Source organism: Lytechinus pictus, chromosome 1, assembly GCF_037042905.1.
Source record: "Lytechinus pictus isolate F3 Inbred chromosome 1, Lp3.0, whole genome shotgun sequence".
Taxonomy (NCBI): domain Eukaryota; kingdom Metazoa; phylum Echinodermata; class Echinoidea; order Temnopleuroida; family Toxopneustidae; genus Lytechinus; species Lytechinus pictus.
Window position 1 is genome coordinate 24,061,603 of NC_087245.1, and position 24,189 is coordinate 24,085,791.

A 24,189-nucleotide genomic window follows, 5' to 3' on the forward strand; every position below is an offset into this window, starting at 1 on the left:
TGCTCGAAACCCATTATCATTACCCTATTTCAGACTATACTTTTTGACAAAAAATAACACCAGGACAAGCCAGTATCATACCTTGTTTTTATTTTAAATTAAAGATAACTGATCCTCGTAATTGAGAAATATATACATCGCCTAACCCATTTTATTTATTTTCATATTTATCATAACTATTACGATATATTATCTATAGAGCCTTTCGTCGAAAATATATTTCGATGAAGATGTAATATCAGCATGTTTTCTTTCTTCCTTCCATCTCATTCCAATTATCCCTCACTTATCTATCTACCCACCCCCTCTCTTTTTGTTTCTTTGTCATTATGTCCCTTTCTCGGCTTATGATGAAATCATACTAAAATTATAACTTAATAGTTATTCAATTAAGAATTCAGACAGTGAGTGATCGTGTATACCATCGTGTTCTAATACGGTGACGTTGATATCTTGATTAAAAAAAAAAACGAAATCAATAAGTCACATACAGGCCAATATAGACGAGGCTTCGCCCCCCCCCCCCCCCGTGACTTAAGAAGGAAAATTGCGAAAGATTTACGATGTGCATTTTTTCCTTCTACTTCTAACATTGTATAACAACTCTTTTTTTGGGGGGGGGGTGGCTTGTCAACGAGTTTTTCGAAGAGCACCCTTCCCTCTTCAGAAAATGACCGGGAGACCAGAGGGCTGGAGGTAAGCATCGCAATTACATAATTGTATCCACAAATACTTTCATTCGCTTCTTTGAATGAAAGAATGCTCTCGCCGCCAGACCACACTGAACCAATATTCGATTGGCTTAGCAGAAAAAAAATATCTTGAACTTCCAACGTAAATTATTAATTATGTTTATTGATAATGATACTAATACAATGTATTTATATAACGCTCAATAGATGTTTCTAAGCGCTTTACAAAATAGAGTAACATTATATAATAAAATAATACATTATACCTATATTAGGCCCATGTTAAGATTTAATATTAGTCAAACTATGAAACGTGAATAAATAAATATCTTTGATATGCATTTATCACTTTACATGTAAACAACAGAAAAAAAAAACAATTCCACCACCACAAGTCCGAATTGAGTATTGTAGATATTAATTTACAAATGTGACACCGAAACGGTCGGAGAAGTGACAACTCGTTATTCAAAGTGCGGCAGTGTATTGACATTATATGATTGAATTAACTGTACAAATTGCAAAATAAAAGGACATCCCTTGTATTGTATTGTTTGATATATGTGTGAACCTAAAGTCCGTAGAGAAATTACATGTGAAATATGCGGTTCTAGTTTTTTTTTCTACAGCCGTTGAATATGTGTAAAAATTTTAAAGCAGAACATAATTATGTGTAACATCGAAGCTCCTTAATAGCGTTTATATCTAGCGCTCTCTCTTGGCATTTTTAGTTTTCCTTTTATATGATATTAAATACCACTGCCCACTTATAAAATTGTTAGACATGAGAAATATACGTACGATTATCATATCCTAAATTTGTCGACCCATTTTATAGGTTAGATGTAAATGTATAAATAGGGAGATATTTTATTTTGATCGCGCATCCGGTAAAAAGTGAATTTTTCTGTAAAATCTTTTGATACATCCACTAGAACAGAAATCATTCTCATCGACATTTTACATTCCTTGGCAAGTCTGCCCCGAACAAAAAGTTTGATATGAATAACAAGAAAAACAATACTATTGTGCTAAAAATTTCGATAAATTAGGATGTAAAATAAGAAAATTATGTCATCTTAAAATAGTCAATAGTCAATAGTCTATGGCTACCCATATTTAAACCAACAAACAAATTTAGACCACTGTTAAATTCACAATACAAGTTTTACTTAGTGGAATTCATTGTACATTTCATTACCCAGTCAAAAAAAATCTCATGAGGTAGATAGATGTCAACTATGAAACCCCTGAACTCATCTACACTACCAATCAACACTATGAATTATTTTTTCAATCAAAGTGTAAAAATCCAACATAATATAGTTACGTTGTGTGTCTGTATGGCACGTCACACACATCAATGAGACACCTAAGTTCTATGAGGCGCCGAATGTACCAATATTATATAGAGCAATTATTTGTTATATAATCATTATTTATTAAATAATAACTATTATTTATATATAATTTACATTTTATTTGTAAATAACTACTATTATATAAAATATCATTTCTAATTATTTATATATAATTCCAAGTAATACTTCATTATTTGTAAATAATAATAGTTCGACATTCCATTATTTATAAATAATGATTATTTGTTTTTCATTATTTATAAATAATGATTATTTGTTTTTCATTATTTATAAATAATGATTATTTGTTTTTCATTATTTATAAATAATGATTATTTGTTTTTCATTATTTATAAATAATGATTATTTGTTTTCCATTATTTATAAATAATGATTATTTGTTTTTCATTATTTACAAATAATGATTATTTGTTTTTCATTATTTATAAATAATTTGTTGAGTTTTCCATTATTTATAAATAATGATTATTTGTTAAATAATGAAAACGTCTACTTCATTATTTATAAATAATTTTTTCGAGTGCACCATTATTCTCATTATTTATAAATAATCATTATTTAATGTTCGAGTTTTCCATTATTTATAAATAAAGATTATTTGTTAAATAATGAAATATCTACTTCATTATTTATAAATAATAATTTTGTTTCAATATCCCATTATTTATCAATAATCATTATTTATAAACAATTTTTACAGTTTGCCATTATATACAAATAATCATTATTTATATACAAATAACCATTATTTATTAAATAATGCCATTATTTATTAAATAATGCCATTATTTATTAATTAATGGAAAACTCGCTATAACATGCAAATGTGGGACCGCCCATGATATGAATATTCATGATGCGATTTCCTTTTTCGTGATTTTTCTTCACAAATTTTTGTCCATTTCCTCTTCATAATGACATTTCTTGAAGCAATTTTCTAGGGATATGGTCTGATTGTAATATTCTTCATTTTCTATATAACTTCGTCTTCGTAGAAATATCAAAAAGTGTAATTTTATACGATTTTTCCTACAGTTCACAATCCCCATAGGCGCGCGTGTACGGTAGGGACAACCGGTGAATCGACGGAGTGCTCTTCATCGAAATACTACGTTGGTTGGTCCCCGGAAGTGGCGGGCGGAATTTAGCCCAAATCCTCGATGGAAGTCGATCAAGTGCATATGAGCTGAGAGAGTGAAATATCAGTGTACTTGTACAGGCCCTTCTACTTTTTATAAATATTTCTTGTTGCTTTTTTTGTTAAGTTAATTTTTCCTGGTGTAGAAATAAGTTTCAGTTCTAATAATGCACTTCAAATACATTTTGGAGTGTCTGTTTGAGGCGTTTGGGGCGATTTCACCCTGGCCCCAAAATGCTCGCAACGACAATACGGGGGCATGCATGATGACCCCTAAATTTTTAAAAACTTATTTTTCTATTGAAAATTATCACAAAATTCACCAAAAGTGTGCACGAAAGCCTTCGTATTTCACTTTTAAAACTCCAAAAAGTGCCCAAATGACAAGCTTGGTCGCTTCGCTGTGTCGCTTTCAACTTGAGAACGTTTACGCGTCTGCTTCCCCCCCCCCCCTCCTCCGAAAGAAATTCTGTATACGGCCATGCTCTAAAGAGCCTGGCACATTGATTTATGTATACTTCATTTTCATTATTTTTATCTCATTATCATCATGGCCTTACGCAGAATTTTTTCCGGGGGGGGGGGTGGGGGCCGGGAGCAGGACGCGCGTAAACTTTCTCATAAAAATCTTGAGAAAGCGAAGCGACCAAGCTTGTCATTTGAGCTTGATCGCGTCGCTGTCTCGCTTTCAAGATTTTTTTGAGAAACTTTACGCGCGTCCTAGCTAGCTGCCCCCCCCCCCCGGTAAAAATTCTGTGTAAGGCCATGATGATAATGTGATAAAAATAATGAAAATGAAAAGTACATATAAATCAATGTGCCATATGCTCTTTTGAGCATGGCTGTTCACAGAATTTCTTTCGGGGGGTGGGGGCAGACGCGTGTAAACGTTCTCAAGTTGAAAGCGAGACAGCGAAGCGACAAAGCTTGTCATTTGGGCTTGGTCCCGTGGCTGTCTCGCTTTCAAGATTTTTTTGAGAAAGTTTACGCGCGTCATGCTCCGGCCCCGGCCCCCCTGGAAAAAATTCTGCGTAAGGCCATGTTGATAATGAGATAAAAATAATGAAAATGAAAGTATACATAAATCAATGTGCCAGGCTCTTTAGAGCATGGCCGTATACAGAATTTCTTTCGGAGGAGGGGGGGGGGGAGCAGACGCGTAAACGTTCTCAAATTGAAAGCGGCGACACAGCGAAGCGACCAAGCTTGTCATTTGGGCACTTTTCGGAGTTTTAAAAGTGAAATACGAAGGCTTTCGTGCACACTTTTGGTGAATTTTGTGATAATTTTCAATAGAAAAATAAGTTTTTAAAAATTTAGGGGTCATCATGCCCCCGTATTGTCGTTGCGAGCATTTTGGGGCCAGGGTGAAATCGCCCCAAACGCCTCAAACAGACACTCCAAAATGTATTTGAAGTGCATTATTAGAACTGAAACTTATCTCTACACCAGGAAAAATTAACTTAACAAAAAAAGCAACAAGAAATATTTATAAAAAGTAGAAGGGCCTGTACAAGTACACTGATATTTCACTCTCTCAGCTCATATGCACTTGATCGACTTCCATCGAGGATTCGGGCTAAATTCCGCCCGCCACTTCCGGGGACCAACCAACGTAGTATTTCGATGAAGAGCACTCCGTCGATTCACCGGTTGTCCCTACCGTACACGCGCGCCTATGGGGATTGTGAACTGTAGGAAAAATCGTATAAAATTACACTTTTTGATATTTCTACGAAGACGAAGTTATATAGAAAATGAAGAATATTACAATCAGACCATATCCCTAGAAAATTGCTTCAAGAAATGTCATTATGAAGAGGAAATGGACAAAAATTTGTGAAGAAAAATCACGAAAAAGGAAATCGCATCATGAATAATCATATCATGGGCGGTCCCACATTTGCATGTTATAGCGAGTTTTCCATTATTTAATAAATAATGGCATTATTTAATAAATAATGGCATTATTTAATAAATAATGGTTATTTGTATATAAATAATGATTATTTGTATATAATGGCAAACTGTAAAAATTGTTTATAAATAATGATAATTTATAAATAATGGGATATTGAAACAAAATTATTATTTATAAATAATGAAGTAGATATTTCATTATTTAACAAATAATCTTTATTTATAAATAATGGAAAACTCGAACATTAAATAATGATTATTTATAAATAATGAGAATAATGGTGCACTCGAAAAAATTATTTATAAATAATGAAGTAGACGTTTTCATTATTTAACAAATAATCATTATTTATAAATAATGGAAAACTCAACAAATTATTTATAAATAATGAAAAACAAATAATCATTATTTATAAATAATGAAAAACAAATAATCATTATTTGTAAATAATGAAAAACAAATAATCATTATTTATAAATAATGAAAAACAAATAATCATTATTTATAAATAATGAAAAACAAATAATCATTATTTATAAATAATGAAAAACAAATAATCATTATTTATAAATAATGAAAAACAAATAATCATTATTTATAAATAATGAAAAACAAATAATCATTATTTATAAATAATGGAATGTCGAACTATTATTATTTACAAATAATGAAGTATTACTTGGAATTATATATAAATAATTAGAAATGATATTTTATATAATAGTAGTTATTTACAAATAAAATGTAAATTATATATAAATAATAGTTATTATTTAATAAATAATGATTATATAACAAATAATTGTTCTATATAATAATGGTACATTCGGCGCCTCATAAAGTTCGTCACAAATTATTTGTGTCATTTCATACCGAAATATGTCATGGGACATGTAATATGACTCACTATTCTGAGTAATTTGACTCACATTAACCATGTGGAGCGTTGTGGCCCAGTGGATTAGTCTTCGGACTTTGAAACAGAGGGTCGTGTGTTCGAATCCCAGCCATGGCGTAATTTCCTTCAGCAAGAAACTGATCCACAGTGTGCTGCACTCAACCCAGGTGAGGTAAATGGGTACCGGTAGGAAGTAATTCCTTAAAAAGCTGTGTGCGCTATGAACGCCTAACTTAGCCGGGTAATATAGGAGCGCCTTGAGCACCTAACAAGGTGGATATGTGCGCAATACAAATACCCTATATTATTATTATTATTATTATTATTATTAAGATGGTCACCTGGGGCATGTGGGGGCATTTCATGAAAGTTATTGTCAGCACTGACTAACCTGTCAGCGCTTACAATTTCAGTGAAATTCTTGGTTTTTGATGAATGAAAGGCACTAAAATCTGACTATTACTATGGCAACTGTCAGAGAAAATCACCTTGTCAGTAGTGACACTTTCATGAACGGTCCCCTGAAGGCGACTTATGTACAGTAACCTACAGAACCTCTAAACCTCACTTGACCTCGAAAAGTTCTCTGTGCAGCTATTCTCAGTGGTACACTTTAGATGGTTTGAAATGCCAAGTTTTACATTCAAAAGTAGCAAAGAAGCTTGCTAGGTTGTTATGCTCCCTAGTAGTAGGTCCATGATGAAAATAACTTGAATAATCGATTTGACGAAGATGATGTCACAAGCCCCGGGCCAATCCCGGAAGCTGTTCCCGTCCCTGCCCCCCCCCCTCCCCCGGTCTGACACAAAAAAGAAACTGGGCAGGCCATATTTGAAAACAAAATCCGCTTCTAGATATGCCCCCCCCCCCCCCCATGAGGTAGTCCTTTACCAGATACGCCACAATATGAATGTTTAGACGAGTGGATAGCTGGCCATAGTAGCGATACCGCACTGGTTGTTCTTGTTTCGAGACATCATGATATAACCATCTGAACCCCAGCTTGTCCCCCAGCTGTAGATGCAAAATAAAGAGAAAATGGATAGTTTTTAATGCAATCTGTCTATTGACGAGACGACGAGAGAGCGAAGTTGGCTCAGTCAGTAAAGCGTCTGCCCGTCGAACCAAAGATCGTGGGTTCGAGTCCACCCGGGCGGATGACTGAAGCCAGTGCGTTGTGTGTAAACGTCTCTCCCCTGTTTCATACTCATAGATGCAGGCTATGTTACAGTGGAAAACACTCCGTCCCTCGGATAGGACGTTAAATGGAGGCCCCGTGTGGAGGAGAATCACCACCTTTGCACGTTAAGAATCCACTGCACTATTCGAATAAGAGGAGGGGGAAACCCCGGTGTAGTGGTCCACCTGCATTCCCCAACCAGTTATCGGGAGGAGAGACCTGCGGGTCACAGTTCTATGTGCGCGCCTTTCTTGGCGACCCAGATTGGCTGGCTCCTCCAATGCGCCTTTGAATGTCTTTGACAGATATATGGCACTATACAAATGCTGTGCATCATCATCATCATCATCGAGATGATTTTACATAACATTTCAAAACAATATCACATTTCACCGTTATCTCTTTTTCCTTTTCTTCCATTTTCTCTAGTTTTTTCTTGGGTCGGGATTTTTTTTCGGGGGGAGCGTCCCCTAGCTAGCCTCACCCCCATATTTACGCCCCTGTCGTTATTATCTCGACATGACAAGATTAAAGAACAAGTTCACCCCAACAAAAAATTGATTTGAATAAAAAGAGGAAAATCCAACAAGCATAACACTGAAAATTTCATCAAAATCGGATGTAAAATAAAAAAGTTATGACGTTTTAAAGTTTCGCTTAATTTCACAAAACAGTTATATGCACATCCTGGTTGGTATGCAAATGAGGAGACTGATGACGTCATCCACTCACTATTTCTTTTGTATTTCATTATATAAAATATGAAATATTCTTATTTTCTCCTCATTGTCAAGTGAAACAGTGATTAATTCCTCCCTGAACATATGGAATTAGCATTGCTTAATACTATATGATTCTGTCAAGTCGGTCCCTGTGGTCAAATCTGTAAAAAATGAATATTGTACAATTCAAACAATAAAAAACAAGAGAAATAGTGAGTGATGGACATCATCGACTGACTCATTTGCATGTCACTGAGTTGTGCATATCACTGTTTTGTGAAAAATAAGCGATACTTTAAAATTCCATAACTTTCTTATTTTACATCCGATTGTGATGAAATTTTAGTGTTATGCTAGTTTGATTTTTCTCTATTTATTCAAATCAACATTTTGCTGGGGTGGACTTGACCTTTAAAGCAACCCGTCATCTCGTCAAATAGATGGCACTTTAAAGATTCCGTAGAAAAGAGAAGAGGACTGGAAAGTTGCAATCTAAAATACACTCAGAGATTCTATTGAGCCATGCAGATTGGATAAAACAAACAAGCATTAACATATCGATTGATTGAGATGATCAGTATGCATATTAGCAGATAAATGAATTCATGTTAGAATCAGAGATACACTTCGTTTTTTTAATTTACATTGTTGACCTACAATGTTTATTCACACTGAATTGTTTTATTTAAACTGAAGGCCTATTAAGACCAAAATAAAGCTTAATTAAATAAAAGAGGGTTATTGGCCGTCTTATAATTATGAGCAATGTGGAGATACTTACCTGTTTTTAACGAGCCAAAAGTCTTTTCCTCCGTAGTTTCCATAACCAACAACTAGAACACATTGAGTCAGGAAGATGTTACTACATTGGGGTTCATCGTACACACCTTTGGAATAATACAATCAAAATTTGAAGTCAAAATTCGCAAAAAAATTGCAAAATTTGTTTAAAAGTAGGCCTACCGTGATTAAAGTGTCAAAAATACAACAAAAATACATGTGATGAGAACGTAACATAAACTTGGATTGTGTGGCCTATTTCCAACGGAAGGAAAACGGGATAGAATGGGTAAAAAGCATAAACAGTATATTTCTAGGGTCATTTTGGAATGGATGCCTATCATCAAAGGCGAGGGGGGACAATAGAAGCAAATATGCTATAGATATTCCCTGCTAGAAAGAACAGTGCCACTCCACACAGTGTGGTCACAGTGTGCTCACATAGTGGTCTTTGTTAAAATATTATTCACACTGTTAACGTGTTGAAATTCAACACTGTGAAGATATTTTCACACTGTGGACACCTTGACAGTGTGAATGTTCACAGCGTGTCCACAGTCACGGTCGACTACGTGAATGTGATTCATACTCATGTTGAAATGCTCAAATTTAACAGTGTGAAGGTGATTTCATATTGTGTTCTACACTGTGAACACACTGTGGCCCACATTGTGGGACACTGTGTTCTTAGTGGTAGTAGTACTTGAAATTTGCGTGTGTAATGGAAGTTTTTAACCTTGTTATATTCTCTTCATTGATACATGCTTTACACTCACAATTCACACAAGTGCAAGAAATTAAGATGTGCCATTGGTTGTCGTTTTTAGCCTCATACATATATAACACATACCAAGTATAATCACCAACATAATTCCCATACCATTAGCCCTATTATGGGAATAGGCTTAATAATCTTGACGGTTACAGCATGAATAAGTTGGTTGTTTTGAGACGATAATCACCATCCTAAGTTCAATGTTATAATTTTATATAATGGGTATACAACTTAATTAAAGAGGACGGATTCAGCATAACTACTTGGAAGGACCCGGGTATATTTTATCCGACAATTCACTCACAATTTACTAAAGCGTCCGCACCCAAGCGTCTGCACCTTCCCCATATACGGGGTGCCTAATTAAGACGCAAACAATTCCTCTCTACATCATAGGGTGCCCACCTCTATAGACGAGGAAACATTCCAAGGGCACAACATTAATAAACAAACACACAAACAAAATTTCTCTCCACATGATTGGGTGTCAACCTATATGGACGAGGAAATATTTAGGGTACAACATTACATAAATGGTGCATAATTAAGACGCAATGGCCAATACATCCGATCTCAAATAATTAAAAACAATACACCTTCCTGCTGAGGTATGGTGAAGCCGGCAAAGTTACGTAAGATAGGCACAGGGGCTCGAAAATTATACAATTTACATAACAAAAGTTGTCCAATGTATGTTCGGATAGAACAGATATACCAGCATCCCAACTCTCTAACCAAATCCTGAAATCATTCAACCAATATAATTAAATATAACTATATACCGTGGGATAGTCCCCTTGAACTTGAACACGTACCCTGATATGACCGGGCAGGGGTGATAAAAATGCACCCCCTGCTCGAGGGCAAATTGCTACGAACCTCAGGTAAGGGTGAAAACCTCCATGGTCGAAGTAGGAGAAAAGCCCCTTACTGCCAAGCAAAGCTTCGACAACTAAACAATTACACTCTGATGAACCAGCAAATTGCACATGCATGATATTAGCTTAGTTGAACGTTTTCCATGGGTACTCATTTTTAAGGCGTAGCGCCCTTAATACTATCAACCTCCATATAATTTAATTTTCACGCCGAATCATTACTGGAACCATGATTATGTAATTCAATTATGGTAATGTTACAGGTGGTCTAGGAGGGGAGGAGGAGGGAATGAAAATTGGATTGATTAACAGAACAAGTGTTCTCAATAAAACCACAACTCAAAATGATTTTATTCTCTCGCTAACTCGGGGGCAAATTTTCACGACTAAGAAAAAAAAAGCTAAAGGAAAAGGGGTGAAATTTGGTATCACTTCCTGTTCCCAATTAGTTTGTCAAAATCTATCACCAAATTAGATTTTTGTATTGGAGGTCAAAACTTTTGCTAGCTCGCTTCACTCGTTTGCATCTTTTTATGAATTTTTGCCCCATACGCCATGCATGGCCCCTCAAATTTTTTTCTCATTACGCCACGTCACTGTGGATCACAAAATTTAATATTTCGAAAATAAACGAAATTGCACAGCAGAAAATAGAAAACTTGGGACTTTAGGTACTAGCGTACTGGAGGAACAGGGAAGCTCATTGCCCCCGAAAGAATCTTGATGAACTTTTTTGTTTTGGTACAAATTAATGACAGAAAATTGCTCCACAATGGTAGTGACCTCTGACCTCTTTTTTTTTTATTAAGTTGTCAGAAAATTTGCCCCCCACGACGAGGTTTTCCAGGAAGGAAATTTCCGGAGCTGAGCAGCACAATACCCCCCTCCCTCGTGCTTTCGATTGGCTAAAAATAAAGTAGCGAATGATTTTTTTTATGATGCGTTTGATTACAACCCGTTCTGCAACGGACCCCTAGTAATATTGATATATTATGTAGTATGATCTAGTGCTTAAAATACATCTATGTCATTTCAAGTCTTACCGGAATGGTAAAATTGGAAAGAGTAGTGAGAGGCGTCTATGGCAACCGAGATAGGTCCAACCAAAGCAACAGCTGACTTGAGGGCGTCCTCATCCTGACGCTTGATGTCAACATATCCAGTGACTTCAGCAGAATCACATGAGGGGTTGTACTGACATATCTGACTCTAAAATGAGAAAAGAGAGTGAGGGAGAGATTGAAGGGGGGACAAAGAGAGAAAGATAGAGCAAGACAGATTGAGAAAGAGGGTCGGGGGGGGGGGAGGCTTCAATATAAGCCCGTTTTTGTTAACTTATTGCATTGTTCCTGAACATCATAATTTCCATCTTTCATCTGTCCGATTTGTTACAACTCATTTGTAAAAGGAATTGGTCACCCAGGTTTGATTGTCATGTCTATGTAGCAACAAGTTGATGGAGAATCGTGAACTCTATCATGTCTATATATTTATGGATGGATAAGTCACTCTTAAATACCAGCCATATCACGCACGACGTAAAATTTCAAAAGAAAGGCTGTGACTTTTTGAAAATATTTGCTGGAAACATTGGCAAGAAGATGGATATCATCAACCTCTGAAGGTGTCAGCTCACCTACAAGTTATCAAGAGGCCCGTTACACAAAGCTTAGTAATCATCGTAGAAGAGTTTTTTCTGCGATTGATAGCATGGCTAGCTTTCAATTAATTGTAAAAATCAAGCGTACGATTAATCGCTAACCTTTGTGTTACGGGACCCTGGACAAAGCACCAGTATTTAAACAAAAATAGATGTAATGATTTCTTGCTGTATGTCTTAGTTTGACTAACAAACCATCAGGTCTGACACTTCATTCTTTTGCAGAGACATCACATTGACGAACGATCGGAGGGCCGGGGGACGTCCCCGGACCCCCTAACTTGAGCCCAGAAACAAATACCATGTATATTGGGTATATGCAAGAAGGTTATTTTCAGTATGATAAACTTGAATCCTTTGCAGCACCTTCCACATTTTTATACTTTCGGAATGAGCCTATAGAAATTTCCTCTTGATAAATTCGTATTCATTTGTGGCGTAAACCCACATAAATAACAACAAATTGCTACTATTACCTCTGCATGGTAGGGATAGCAATCCCCCGAGTCGATACCGCCATTGCCTTGAATGTATCGGAAGCCATTGTCCACGAGACCGCCCTGGCAGCCTTCGTTTCCATAACTGCTTGAACAGTCGATCAGGTTCTGTTCGCTGAGGCTAGTCAGTTTTGATGTCTTCCTGAACATCTGTCCTTCGAGCGATCCGGTAGTGCTGAAGGCCCAGTCGGAGTGGCATAGGCCCTATTATGGTCAACGTACAGTAAAGTAATAATGTCGGGAATGATCAATACCCCTTTGTGACAGGCAAAAAGATTGTTCCCTGATGACTTCTACGCCACTACACTACTACTACTACTACTACTACTACTACTACTACTACTACTACTACTACTACTACTGCCACTACTACTTCTACTACTACTACTACTACTACTACTACTACTACTACTAGTACTACTACTACTACTACTGCCACTACTACTACTACTACTACTACTACTACTAGTACTTCTACTACTACTACTACTGCCACTACTACTTCTACTACTACTATACTACCACTTGAGAAAAAAACCCGCCACATTTAGGTAAGGATCCCCCCATTGAAATATCTTGACACCGCTTCGACAATGACAATGGTAATGTCGAAGATGGCGTTGATGATGGTGAGAAGTGATTCGTGTTTGGTTTGTTGTAGTTCGAGCCCGGGGAGGGGGGGGGGACTTCCATTGACGAGTGGATACCATGTATGACCACAGGGTTTCGAAAAGCACCCTAAACAAGTATTTTCCATATTCTGAAAATACACCCCTTAACAAGTATTGGCGTGTGAAACCCTACCCTTAACAAGTATTGGAAACAAAACGATACCCTTGGCAAGTATTCCCTGAAATGAACCCCTAAACAAGTACAGCGAAATTCTAATTATTATATGTCACGGACGTCGGTTTTACCCTTACCTACATCATTGGGTATAGTACGGCCCCACCTCCCACACCTCGCGCAAGTCGGACTCTAAGCACGTATAGTGTCGACTGTTGGGGCAAAAAATACATCCTTTATTTTTAGTATTTTAACCCTTAAAATTTTGACCCTAAACGCGTAGCTTTCCTAGCGAAATAGATACCCTTTTTTTCATTATATCAGTGTTTTTGACACCCTTATTACGTTACGTACGTAACGTGCCCTATCTTGAAAAAGACATCCATTTTAGGGGGGTTTTGGTCGCGCATAGTACCCACTCGTCAATAAGTGGCCCCCCGAGAGTTTGAGACTTACGTAGGTTTAAGCAGCCGTATGTAGTATCTTTTCTAGCCAGTATTCCACTGGCCAGGTATAATTCACATATGGTCATATAACAATAAGAAACACACGATTCTTGAAAGATTTATTCGAAGAGGATATTACAAATGTATTTTTTTCTTGCGCGACGGAATCTCTTTTCATTGTAAAATAAAGATCTTCATAATGAGTTCTCTAACGACACATCGCTTCACTCTCAGACCTGCCCACGAAACAATGCCACAATGGGAACAGTTTGAAAGGTGCAAAGTTGCATTTGTTAAAGCCCGGGGTTCCGGCGTGGGATTTGTGGTAAATACTTGAGAGTTGCAAAGTTAAACTGATTACCCCTGAAATGATGCGATCCTTGCACAGAGTGCCATGGCCAACGCAATTTTACCTGATTCTTGACTGGAGTGACGTATCCCTCGGTTCTCCAATCAACAGTGTCAGGTACATTAACATTGGATGGATTCAAGAAGGTATTTCCTTGTTGCATGGTATAATTGGAGGTCCTGTAGCCAATCACGGTATTACGGAACTCATGCAGTCTCTGCATAAATGATATTATGGTCATGATGGTAAGGAGTGGGTATTCATAGGAGGTTAATGAAAGCTTTTATTTGAAAACTGATAAGACTTATTTTTTCTATTACAATTCATGATCCTGACTTTAACTTCCTTTCAGTTAAAGGCTTGTTACTCCATTTTATTGACCTTTACAGCACTTAGATATCTTACAATGTAAGTTTCATGCATATTAAGTGCCTGCCATCTTAGTATTTTGTTGAAGAAAAACTTTAAATATAGGGTTTGAAAATAGGCTTAATCAGGCAGTTTTCACACCGCTACGCATAATATATTCAAGAACATAGTAAACGTAGTGGAAAATGCCTGTCAAATGGGAGGTCTTTGTCGAAAATTGTTGAACCGGAACACCTGTTTCACCCTAAGTTCGGAACTGACAAAATATGACAGAACGACAATTTTCTTGATTTCCTTATTATGAATTCGATTTGTTTTCAATTTGAAGAAGAAAATAGCATTAGAAGTTATTCAGTGCTCAAATGGATGAAGACCTGGAGCTATTGAGAAGTTTTTGGTTATTTTCTTTTCTCTATCTTATTTGGCCTAAATTGCTATGTCAGGAAAAAATGTAAAACTACTCCAAGGCTGTATATAGGTTTTATCAATCTCAGCATACAGACTGGAAAAGCTATTTATGATATCCGTATGTGATAAAGGTGAAGAAAATTATCTATTACATTGTAATAATTTGATATACTTTTCATTGCCGAAATAAATAATAATAGTAGTAATAGTAATAATAATAATGAAAATAAAAGATGTCACAAAATGGTTAGGGTATATATTCCCTTACCTTATCCCCGAATCCGTTCATTCGTAGTGTATATCCTTTTTTCTTGATGTCAATGTTGTGCAAGTTGATCAGCTTCAGGTTTTCCTCCCATACAAACCTTCTCTCCTTCTCCTCAGCAGTATCAGCGTAGGTTTTGCTGAAGGTGGTTTTCCAGTCTGACCACTCGCTGTCAAGGTCTGGGTTCTCCTGTTTCGCGATAGCAGCAGCGGTGCAGCAAACAAGACCCATTGCTACTAGAAGTTTCAGATTTGACATTATGGAAGCAAGCAGATGCTTTCTAATACCAATCTGACTAAATCTAAAATGATATAGGAATATAACAACACACGTTTGCCTTAATTGTCTAACGGTCTATAGCTCACACTCTACGTACGGTATACTTTACCAAATGAGAGAACAATGGGGAACGGATGCTGAAAGTGAGCTAAGATTGGACCTTGGTGTACCGTTAGCTAGAACGCTAAATTTATGGGACTATACATGCACGTTATTATAATTCAGTCGAGCATGTACAGCAGGTTAGGAATAGGCCTAGTCACAAGAAGGTGATTTTTGTACTACACGCTAGGTCGACGAGGATTGTGTAACTTGTGTTACCTCGTTTTGTTCACAGGACCATTTTTGTTTTGTCTCAGAAACGCCTGAACAGACACAGGGGCCGCGGAACGGTTTTCAAAGTGGGGGGGGGGGGCTGACCATGCAAAAAATCACAATCCTATGGTCATTTTCACGTTTTTGTACACGGTTTTGGAAAAAAGTGGGGGCTGAAGCCCCCCCCCCCCTGCTTCCGCGGCCCCTGAGACAGACGACCGATATAAGACTATATATTATCGTTCCCGAATGCGTGAATTTGCTTGATCGATTTGATTGGTATGTTATGGTTCCATCGACATGATCGAATACTATTGTAGAATTTAGCCATCAAAAGAACCTTGCTGTCCTGTGAAATCACGAGCTTGTTATCGTTAGCAAACGTCATGTTATGCTATGTATGATGTAAGTGAAATGAAAGGACATAAAGCGCCCTTTTAAGTCATGGGATTATCAATAAAATATTCTTATGTTTTCAATACAAAGAGTGTCAAGACACATAATGTTACAATTACAAATTATGCCAATAAAGCTTACCAATTATTGATGATTCCACGTAAACCTTTTGTACTTTATGAGACTATTCAAGTCAACCCTTATACCAACAGGGACACGATCTGGATTCTTCACGCAAAAAAAAACAATCCTTGATATTATTGAGAGTTGCGTGCTTGAATAGATCTCTTTTGGATCTGATTTGTCCCTTTGTCTGGGATACATCGGTTTGACACGTCAAATGCCTACTGATTGTCACCAATCATGCACAGTATCCAGAGTATATCAAACGCCATGTAGACTAATAGTCTATTGGGGAGTGGGAAGAAAATATTTGCAATCCTTTTTCTGTAGCCTATTATACAATTGTTAGATCTATTTCAACTGTGGCATATCAGTGAACACTCCTTGTCGCAATCAAGAAGCAGAACGGCAATCAATATTGTAAATCAAAAACTACTTACTATATGTCTTAGATTTGGGGACCTACCCAAAGTAGATTTGCAGTTGATTGTAAGTTTCTTATACAACGCCCCATTATTAAAGTCCACATGTTATTAGAATATGGATGAGTTCAAATTCATGTCGTTATTATGCAGTTTACGCAACTCCTTCGCAGACGCTTTTTGGATCGTAGATCATTTATTGCCCAAATCTCTTCATGATAGAGAAGTTTTTGTCGAAAATCGGTGAATCAGAAGATTAAATACATAATCTATTACATTGTAATAATTTGATGTATTTTTCATTGCCGAAATTAATAATAATATTAATAATAATGATAGCTATAATGATAACAATAATAATAATAATAATGAAACTTTAACTTTAAAACTTAAAAAAAAATGTCACGAATGATTGGGGTATATATTCCAGCTGGACAAACGACATATCATTTGCAATTTTCGTCAGCTCCGAATCTTACGACGACCTGCTGTCCCGGTTCACCAATTTTCGACAAAGACCTTTCAGCGTTTCATTGTGATTTGACGGGCATTTTCAATGCATTTAATATGTTCTTGAATCCGTTCCCATTGTAAATGCGAAAACTCGCTATTACCAATTACAAAGGGACACCAAAAGTTAGAGAGGGAACTGAATGTCCAGTAATAGAGAGCAATGTTCAACTTGGGAAAACAAAACAATGTCGAATTTGTCCAACGGTTAAATAATACCACATATGATTTTTGGTTTCTTCTTGTACACATTTGACGACACGCCACACTCCATGCATATTCTACACAATTTATGAATAAATCATTAAAAAAGAAAAGAAATGGGCAACATTACCTTCTGGTTAAGCTTTTGATTCATGCTGATTATTTAGTGCCTTTTGGTGATGGTTAATATTAGTCACAATAAGCTTGATGTATTGCATTTCTATAAAGAAAACGAAAAGGGATGTTTACAACATCTCTCAAACCTGATACCACCAAATTGAAAGTTACAGAATCGCTTTCTATATCGAAAAGTGACCCTTTCTTCGCAATTATGCGTAATTTACTATGTGCTCAGTAAAATCTAAATATTTGTAAAGCCGCCAATCATCATCATCTGGACTCCAAGATATAATTTGAAATTTAATTTCCGTTCCCTACTCAATTTAAGAACGTCGTGGCAAGACTCGATCGCTTGATTAACTTTATCCCGTTTACATTCAGATATGATTAATGACGCGAACATGGCGAATGGATGAACAGCCCGAAAAAAAAAAAAAAATTGTGAAATGCTTAATTGCACCATATTTTCCCCAAAGTTTGTCAAGGCATACTAATAAATCAATATTAAACCCCCGATTCTTCTAGGTCATCGATCATTTAAAATCAAACGGAGGGCTTCATTCACCCAATAAATCCGCACAGTAGTTTTGAATATTAGATAACAAATAAAAGTGAAGCATTATCCTTATTAAAATCTGAATCGCAGTTGGTACCAATTAACTTGTTAAAAAGATTGATGGCTGTCTCCATGAGAGGACGTCTATTCAGAAAAAATTAATTACATATAGGATTACTGGCAGTTCTTACCAGACTGCTTAAATGCACAAGTATGCCAGTAGTAAAGTGCTTTAGGATCTACTGCCTTAGGTCATCTTTTGGAGGGCTAATACATGCAGTCCACTTACAGATCTTCCTGAAATGTTGACGATGATAAAAAAACTGTATTTGAGACATCTCACTGCCAAAACGTAACTGTAACTAATAGATCAATTGAACAACTAAACTGCCTGGTTTTAGGTCGTCAGGGGTGATATTTTCTCTAAAGTTCATCTTCTTCCTCTATGACTTCCAGATAAAAACCTTTCTGTTAGTTGGCGTGGTTGATTGGTGGGTCTACTCAATTGCATAAAAGCAGTAAACACAACATGAATCTAACGCACGAGGCAAACAGCACATCAGTATTTGTCCGAGATGTAGAACCACTAACTATGTTAATCTATGTTGCTGTTCTCGTAACGGAAGTGGTTCTGAACATCGCCGTTCTGACTGTCATTACCCAACAGACAGAACTCCAGGAATACATGATAATCCTCTATCGAACATTGGCAACATTGGATATGCTTCTCGGTATCGTCTGGTGTACCTGGTCCTTCGTGTGGTTTTATGCCCAAAGCCTTTGGAACTGTACAGTTGCCAGTAAGGTCTTTCCGTTCCTCCAAAGATGTCTTATCCTGAGTGCCATGGCCTGTCTTTGCGGCATCAGCTTTAATCTGTATCTCCTGATCACAAGACCACTTCGCTACCACATCGTTGTCACGAAGCAACGATTCTTTCTTGTCCTAGCTTTAACGCTTATTGTTATCATACTGATCTGTTTGGTCTACTTACCAATACCTTACTCGTCATTTTCAGAGATCACCAATGCAGTGATCGCCCGTTGCCTGAACCGCAGAGTTGGTATTTTAACAGATCAAACTCACGCAATCGACGCTTTGCTCATCGTTGTTCCAGTATGCATAGCCCTTGTATTTACCCTAATAATTTACGGGAAACTTCTGGTAATCGTCTACAAGAAAAGACGCGTCGATGTCAACATACGGTTGCGGCGGCAAGCGAGAGCCATATGGGTTCTGCAACGAAAAAACGCGAATGCGGACCATGATAATTTACCTCGTCGTCGTCCAAGTAATAACGCTCTTGAGCTCAGTGGCCAAATGGTAGAAGAACAAAACGCCGGCTTCTACAAACGATTCAAGGGAATCATCACAGTTCTCCTTCTCTATGGTTCTTTCTGTGCAGTTTGGATTCCGTATATCGTTCACTTCTCGTTGGACCAGGAGCCAAGCTGGCTTGAGATGTTCCTTGACGTGATAGCATTGAGCAACACTTGGACCCAACCCATGGTGTATCTCCTGACCAACGAAGAGGCTAGGAAATTGTGTTGTAAATTTCTCAAACGGTACTGCATATTATAGGGCATTGAAGAATATATCAACTTGTAAAAGCAGATATAGGTCCCGTATCATACCATAATAAGAGAGTCTCAATCGCAAAGTTGAGAAGATCTCAAGGTCGTTCTGATCAAGATTATCATTCTTTAGGTCTATCTCAAGGTTGTAATTTTTCTGAATCAAACTCTTTTAAGTCAGGGTCCAGATTTCTTATTTAGAACAGGGCGGCCCACATTTTCCCGTGTGTTTTTAGTAAAAGTTCTTCGTAAATTTTAACCACGATCAACTATACACTTGATCGGTGACCTGGTCTGGTGCAACGTGAGATCCCCTCAAATGTCCTGTATTAGCATACACGAACTGGGTTTCCTTGAAAACTATTCGATATCTAATACAAAAGTTCAGTCTACAAAATTTGGGATTAAACCCTAGCAGATCGTAGGTCTCAAAATAATTTCAAATCCGATATACCACCTTTATCGTATAAGGGTTGTTTTACATTCATGGTAACCAAACTGTCTCATTTGACTAAAATATAGAAAATAAGTACTCTTATATACCAAAATAGGATTAATATCTTATCATGATACGTCTAACTATGCGTAAAAACACCGAATTCAGAGTGCATTTTGGCGCGCACGCACGCACACACAGGGGCAGCGGAACGGTTTTCAAAGTGGGGGGGGGGGGGGCTGACCATGCATAAAATCACAATCATAATATGGTCATTTTTACATTTTTGTACACGGTTTTGGAAAAAAGTGGGGGGCTGAAGCCACCCCCCCCCCTTCCGCGGCCCCTGACACACACACACATACACAAAATGTTTCAGTGTTTAAATAATTGCATTTCAATTATCCCTTCTGATTGTTAAAAAAATCTGATTTCCAATAATAAACATGCGAGGACTCGAAAAAAAATGAGACAGTTATTTTGACCCCAAAAATGTAATGGTACATATGTTTTTTCAATAATCTGATTTTTTCTTGCAGGTACCTCTAACCATGCCCTAACAGGACACAATAGCTCGCCATGTTAGATTTGATATTGAAGTACACGCATTTATTTTTATTTACCCTGTAAACAGCTTTATGAAACTGTAGAAACACTGATCATGACCCTATGCTTTTCAGTTCTGGTAACCAGGAGTATTATCATTATATGAAGTAATTACAACCTCTCATTTAACTGACATTCTTGGAACATTATCAACAGATTGTTGGAGATTTTACCACATCCGAAGACTTTGCTTATGATTTTTTTTTAGTTATCATTTTTTTTCTTCCTTTAATAATGGCCAATTTGTAGTGGAACCGTATTGGTGTAGCGGTTCTGACTCTCCTCTTGTAATGAGAAGGTCGTGTGTTCGAATTCCTCAGCGATTTAGCCTTGGCGTCCTTTCGCAAGGCTTCAATTCACACGTGACACTTTGCCACCCTCTTTCCGGGTGGGTGTTATGATCGACTTTACGAATGACTGGTGATCCTCTCTTAGGAGCTAATTAAACATCAATGATAATTTTATGCGCATAATATAGGCCTAACTAAAGGAAGGACCACCACGCAGTCCTTCGTAAAGTCGTTCGTAACTTTACAGCTTTATGAAATGGTGATACGACAATGCTCCTGCGATATTTGCCCCGGCCTTAATATCTAGGGTTAGAGTTTGGATTATAATAGAGTTTTGATTCGAATAATGTAACGAACGATTGGGATTAGGGTTTCCGTCAGGGACGGATCCATGATTTTTCCGAAAGGGGGGTGACACATTTTCCCGAGGAAAAATTTGACAAGCAAAAAAAGGGCGGGGGTTAACAAAAAATGAAGGGTATTTCGTCCACGAAAAAAAAGGTATTCACTTTTAAAGGGGGAGGGGGCACACTTCTGTTTTAACGGCATTTTTACATTACGAATTTTAATTGTGCCTCTCAAAGGGATGGGGGATGGGGGTGGCACGGGCCGGCTTAGCCTTGCATTCTGTACGGGAATTCCAGGATGTTTTAAGTAAATTCTATTTTTTTTGGGGGGGGGGGAACCTTACTTTCAATTTGGACTTAAGTTGGATGCGTTAATTAATTTCGCCAGAGATCGATAAGTGTAGTCTGTAAAATTATTTTGATTGTTTTGTTTCGTTGTATTATTCTTTATTTATGTTCATTACATGGCCCTCGGAAGCGGGGTGCTGGGGCTGCTGACGCATCCACAAAAATTACATTGGGGGTGCTGCGTGTATTATTCTCCATAGGCAGCACCCCCAGGTACTCTGGGGAAAAATGTAACCAAAACGACCTTCGTTTCGTAGTGAAATATTTTTATTTTTTTTGCTTTTCAAATTTCTGGGCAATAATTGATCTCCGTTTTGTAGTAAAAACTCCCCTTTTTTGCTCTTCAAATATAGGCCTACATCAGCACCCCACTCAAAAAATCGTTCCCAGGGCCCTGAATAATGAACTTCATTATTGATGCCAATATGACATTTAATGTTGTTATTGGTCTTACTGGGGGCCCGTTGCAGAAAAAGTTATGATCAAACGTAACTAAAAATATATCTTGTGCAACTTGATTTTCTGCCAATGAATCACCCGTATTCGGGACTTGCGCTTGATATTTCGACTTGCGTTTAAACGCAACTCTTTCTGCAACAAGACCCTGATCACTTCCACTTTTTATGATTTACTATAAATATTTAAAAAGAGATGTATGTGCAGGAAATTAAACAATGACCAAGAAGTAACAAATTCTGCTACATTTAAATAATAGTCGTTCTTGAATTCGGATCATTAGTAATATCCGTTCGAGACCCTATAGGCTTAACAATTATATTGTATGTCATTTGTAAATTATGATTGTGATTAATTTGTTATGAATCGTCGAGAATTCTCGGGGGGGGGGTTAGAACGAATTATATTACGTCATATTGTACATTATGGCTTGTAATTTTTTTTTACTTTGCTAGGTTATATTCAACATAATGTTGTACAACTGTGAAAAGGAAAATCTATCAAATCAAATCATTGTTTGTGGTTGCTTTATCACATTGTACATGTGTACAATATGTATATAAAGACTAAGTATCAAGCCTTTCAACTTTCACATTGCTCACGTACCGCAGATTCTACGTCACCCTTGAGTTTTCTAAATAAACCTTTCGGAGATATTAAGCAGTAATCGAGATAGCGAGGATGTATGCAAAAGCTATTCAACAAGCCCAATTATTACTTTCTGTTAAAAGCCAAACGTTTGCTTCCTTAATGCGTTCATCATGACTTTCACCTCGCTCTTTTTATGTGTCTTATTGGCAGTTGATCAAATTATGGACGTTGAAAATGAGTGGGCCATGTTGGCAGAAAGAATCCATGTAGGCCTACATTATGGAAATGTCAACAGTAGGTTCGTCTATAGTTTGTTTACCAGGAAATAAAGCTCCATGCATTCAGCGGCAATGATTTTGATCAGTCATTGCCAGATTTGAAGTCCATATACGAACACTCTTAAAATGTTGGGCAACATACTGTCCACACAACAATTGGTTAAAAAAAAGATATCCAACTCTGGGTATAGTTTTCAACCAATACTGTGTAGTTTTCTTCCAAAGCACACATTATTGGATTAAAACTACCCAGCATTGGATAAAGTTTTAACCAACTGTTGTGTGGACAGTATGTTGCCCAACATTTTTACGAGTGAATGTGTTGCAAGTAATGTTGCTGTGCTACTCTCTTTCTAGGGATGTAGAAAAGCAAGAAAGTTTTCAACTTTGCACCCCAGACCCAGCACTTGTAGCATCCTTGTGGGCGCAACCCCCTCTCCTGGTACCAAAATATACCTTTTAGTTCGCATTTGAACCTCTAAGGGGTGACCTTTTTGATTATTTTGTAAAGGGATCCAAAAAGAGTGCAACATATACGTAGTTAACTGCATCTTTATAGGTGCAAAAACTGAAGAGTACAAATTTGCACCAAAAAGGTTCCCCCAGTGGTGCATTCTGATGGTTGCAAAATAGCACATTATTTTTTCTATTTTTTTTCTACTGAATTATTGAGTTAATAGTGGCGTAACTGTGAGGTGGTACGCCACTTTGAGAAATATCTTGGCTATAGAACAAACAACATCTCCTTCTTGAGTGACATGAATGGAACCGCGTTATCTGTAATACAATCATTGGGCGTTTGATTTGACCAGGGAAGAGGGAGGTTAACCTCAAACTTCCATGATTTGATTTTGAAAGGTATTGGTCTTTCTTTTATGTAAAAAAAATCACCCCTCGATGTCAGTCATTGCCGATGTTCACGTTCTGCTTTTCTTGGCATACTAACATCCGATCACCTTGATGTATTTGCTGTATAACGATCAATGTTGGCAGTAGGGCGTAGTGAGGAAGTGCGAAATGGCGAAAGGACCCACTCCAAACAGCACATTGCTGGCAGTCAGAGAAATAGATTCCGAAGTAGCAGTCATCTACGTTTTTATCATCGTAATGAGTATTTTGTTAAACACAGCAGTTCTCGTGGTTATTCAGCAACAGAAAAGCCTGAACGAATACATGCAAATCCTATACAAAACA

General features: G+C 37.1%; 2 protein-coding genes across 3 annotated transcripts; one reads left to right on the forward strand and one right to left on the reverse strand.

The window, feature by feature from the left end:
- Window positions 1-6,121: 6,121 nt before the first annotated feature.
- Window positions 6,122-16,402, reverse strand: LOC129272088 (procathepsin L-like). Of its 2 annotated transcripts, XM_064098727.1 has the most exons (7): window positions 16,278-16,402; window positions 15,150-15,447; window positions 14,169-14,321; window positions 12,503-12,727; window positions 11,410-11,575; window positions 8,715-8,820; window positions 6,122-7,045 (listed from the first exon to the last, which is right to left on the reverse strand). In XM_064098727.1, exons 2-7 carry the CDS (start codon window positions 15,402-15,404, stop codon window positions 6,946-6,948), a joined length of 1,005 nt encoding a protein of 334 aa, XP_063954797.1. In that variant the 5' UTR covers window positions 15,405-15,447; window positions 16,278-16,402; the 3' UTR covers window positions 6,122-6,945. The 2 variants fall into 2 exon arrangements, with proteins under 2 accessions (XP_063954797.1, XP_054765328.2); XM_054909353.2 differs by lacking the exon at window positions 16,278-16,402 and having other exon boundaries at window positions 15,150-15,691.
- A 2,198-nt stretch (window positions 16,403-18,600) lies between these two features.
- LOC135155143 (G-protein coupled receptor 52-like) lies at window positions 18,601-19,650 on the forward strand. The gene has a single exon (XM_064103912.1). The coding sequence runs from the start codon at window positions 18,601-18,603 to the stop codon at window positions 19,648-19,650; it is 1,050 nt and encodes a 349-aa protein (XP_063959982.1).
- Window positions 19,651-24,189: the final 4,539 nt, after the last annotated feature.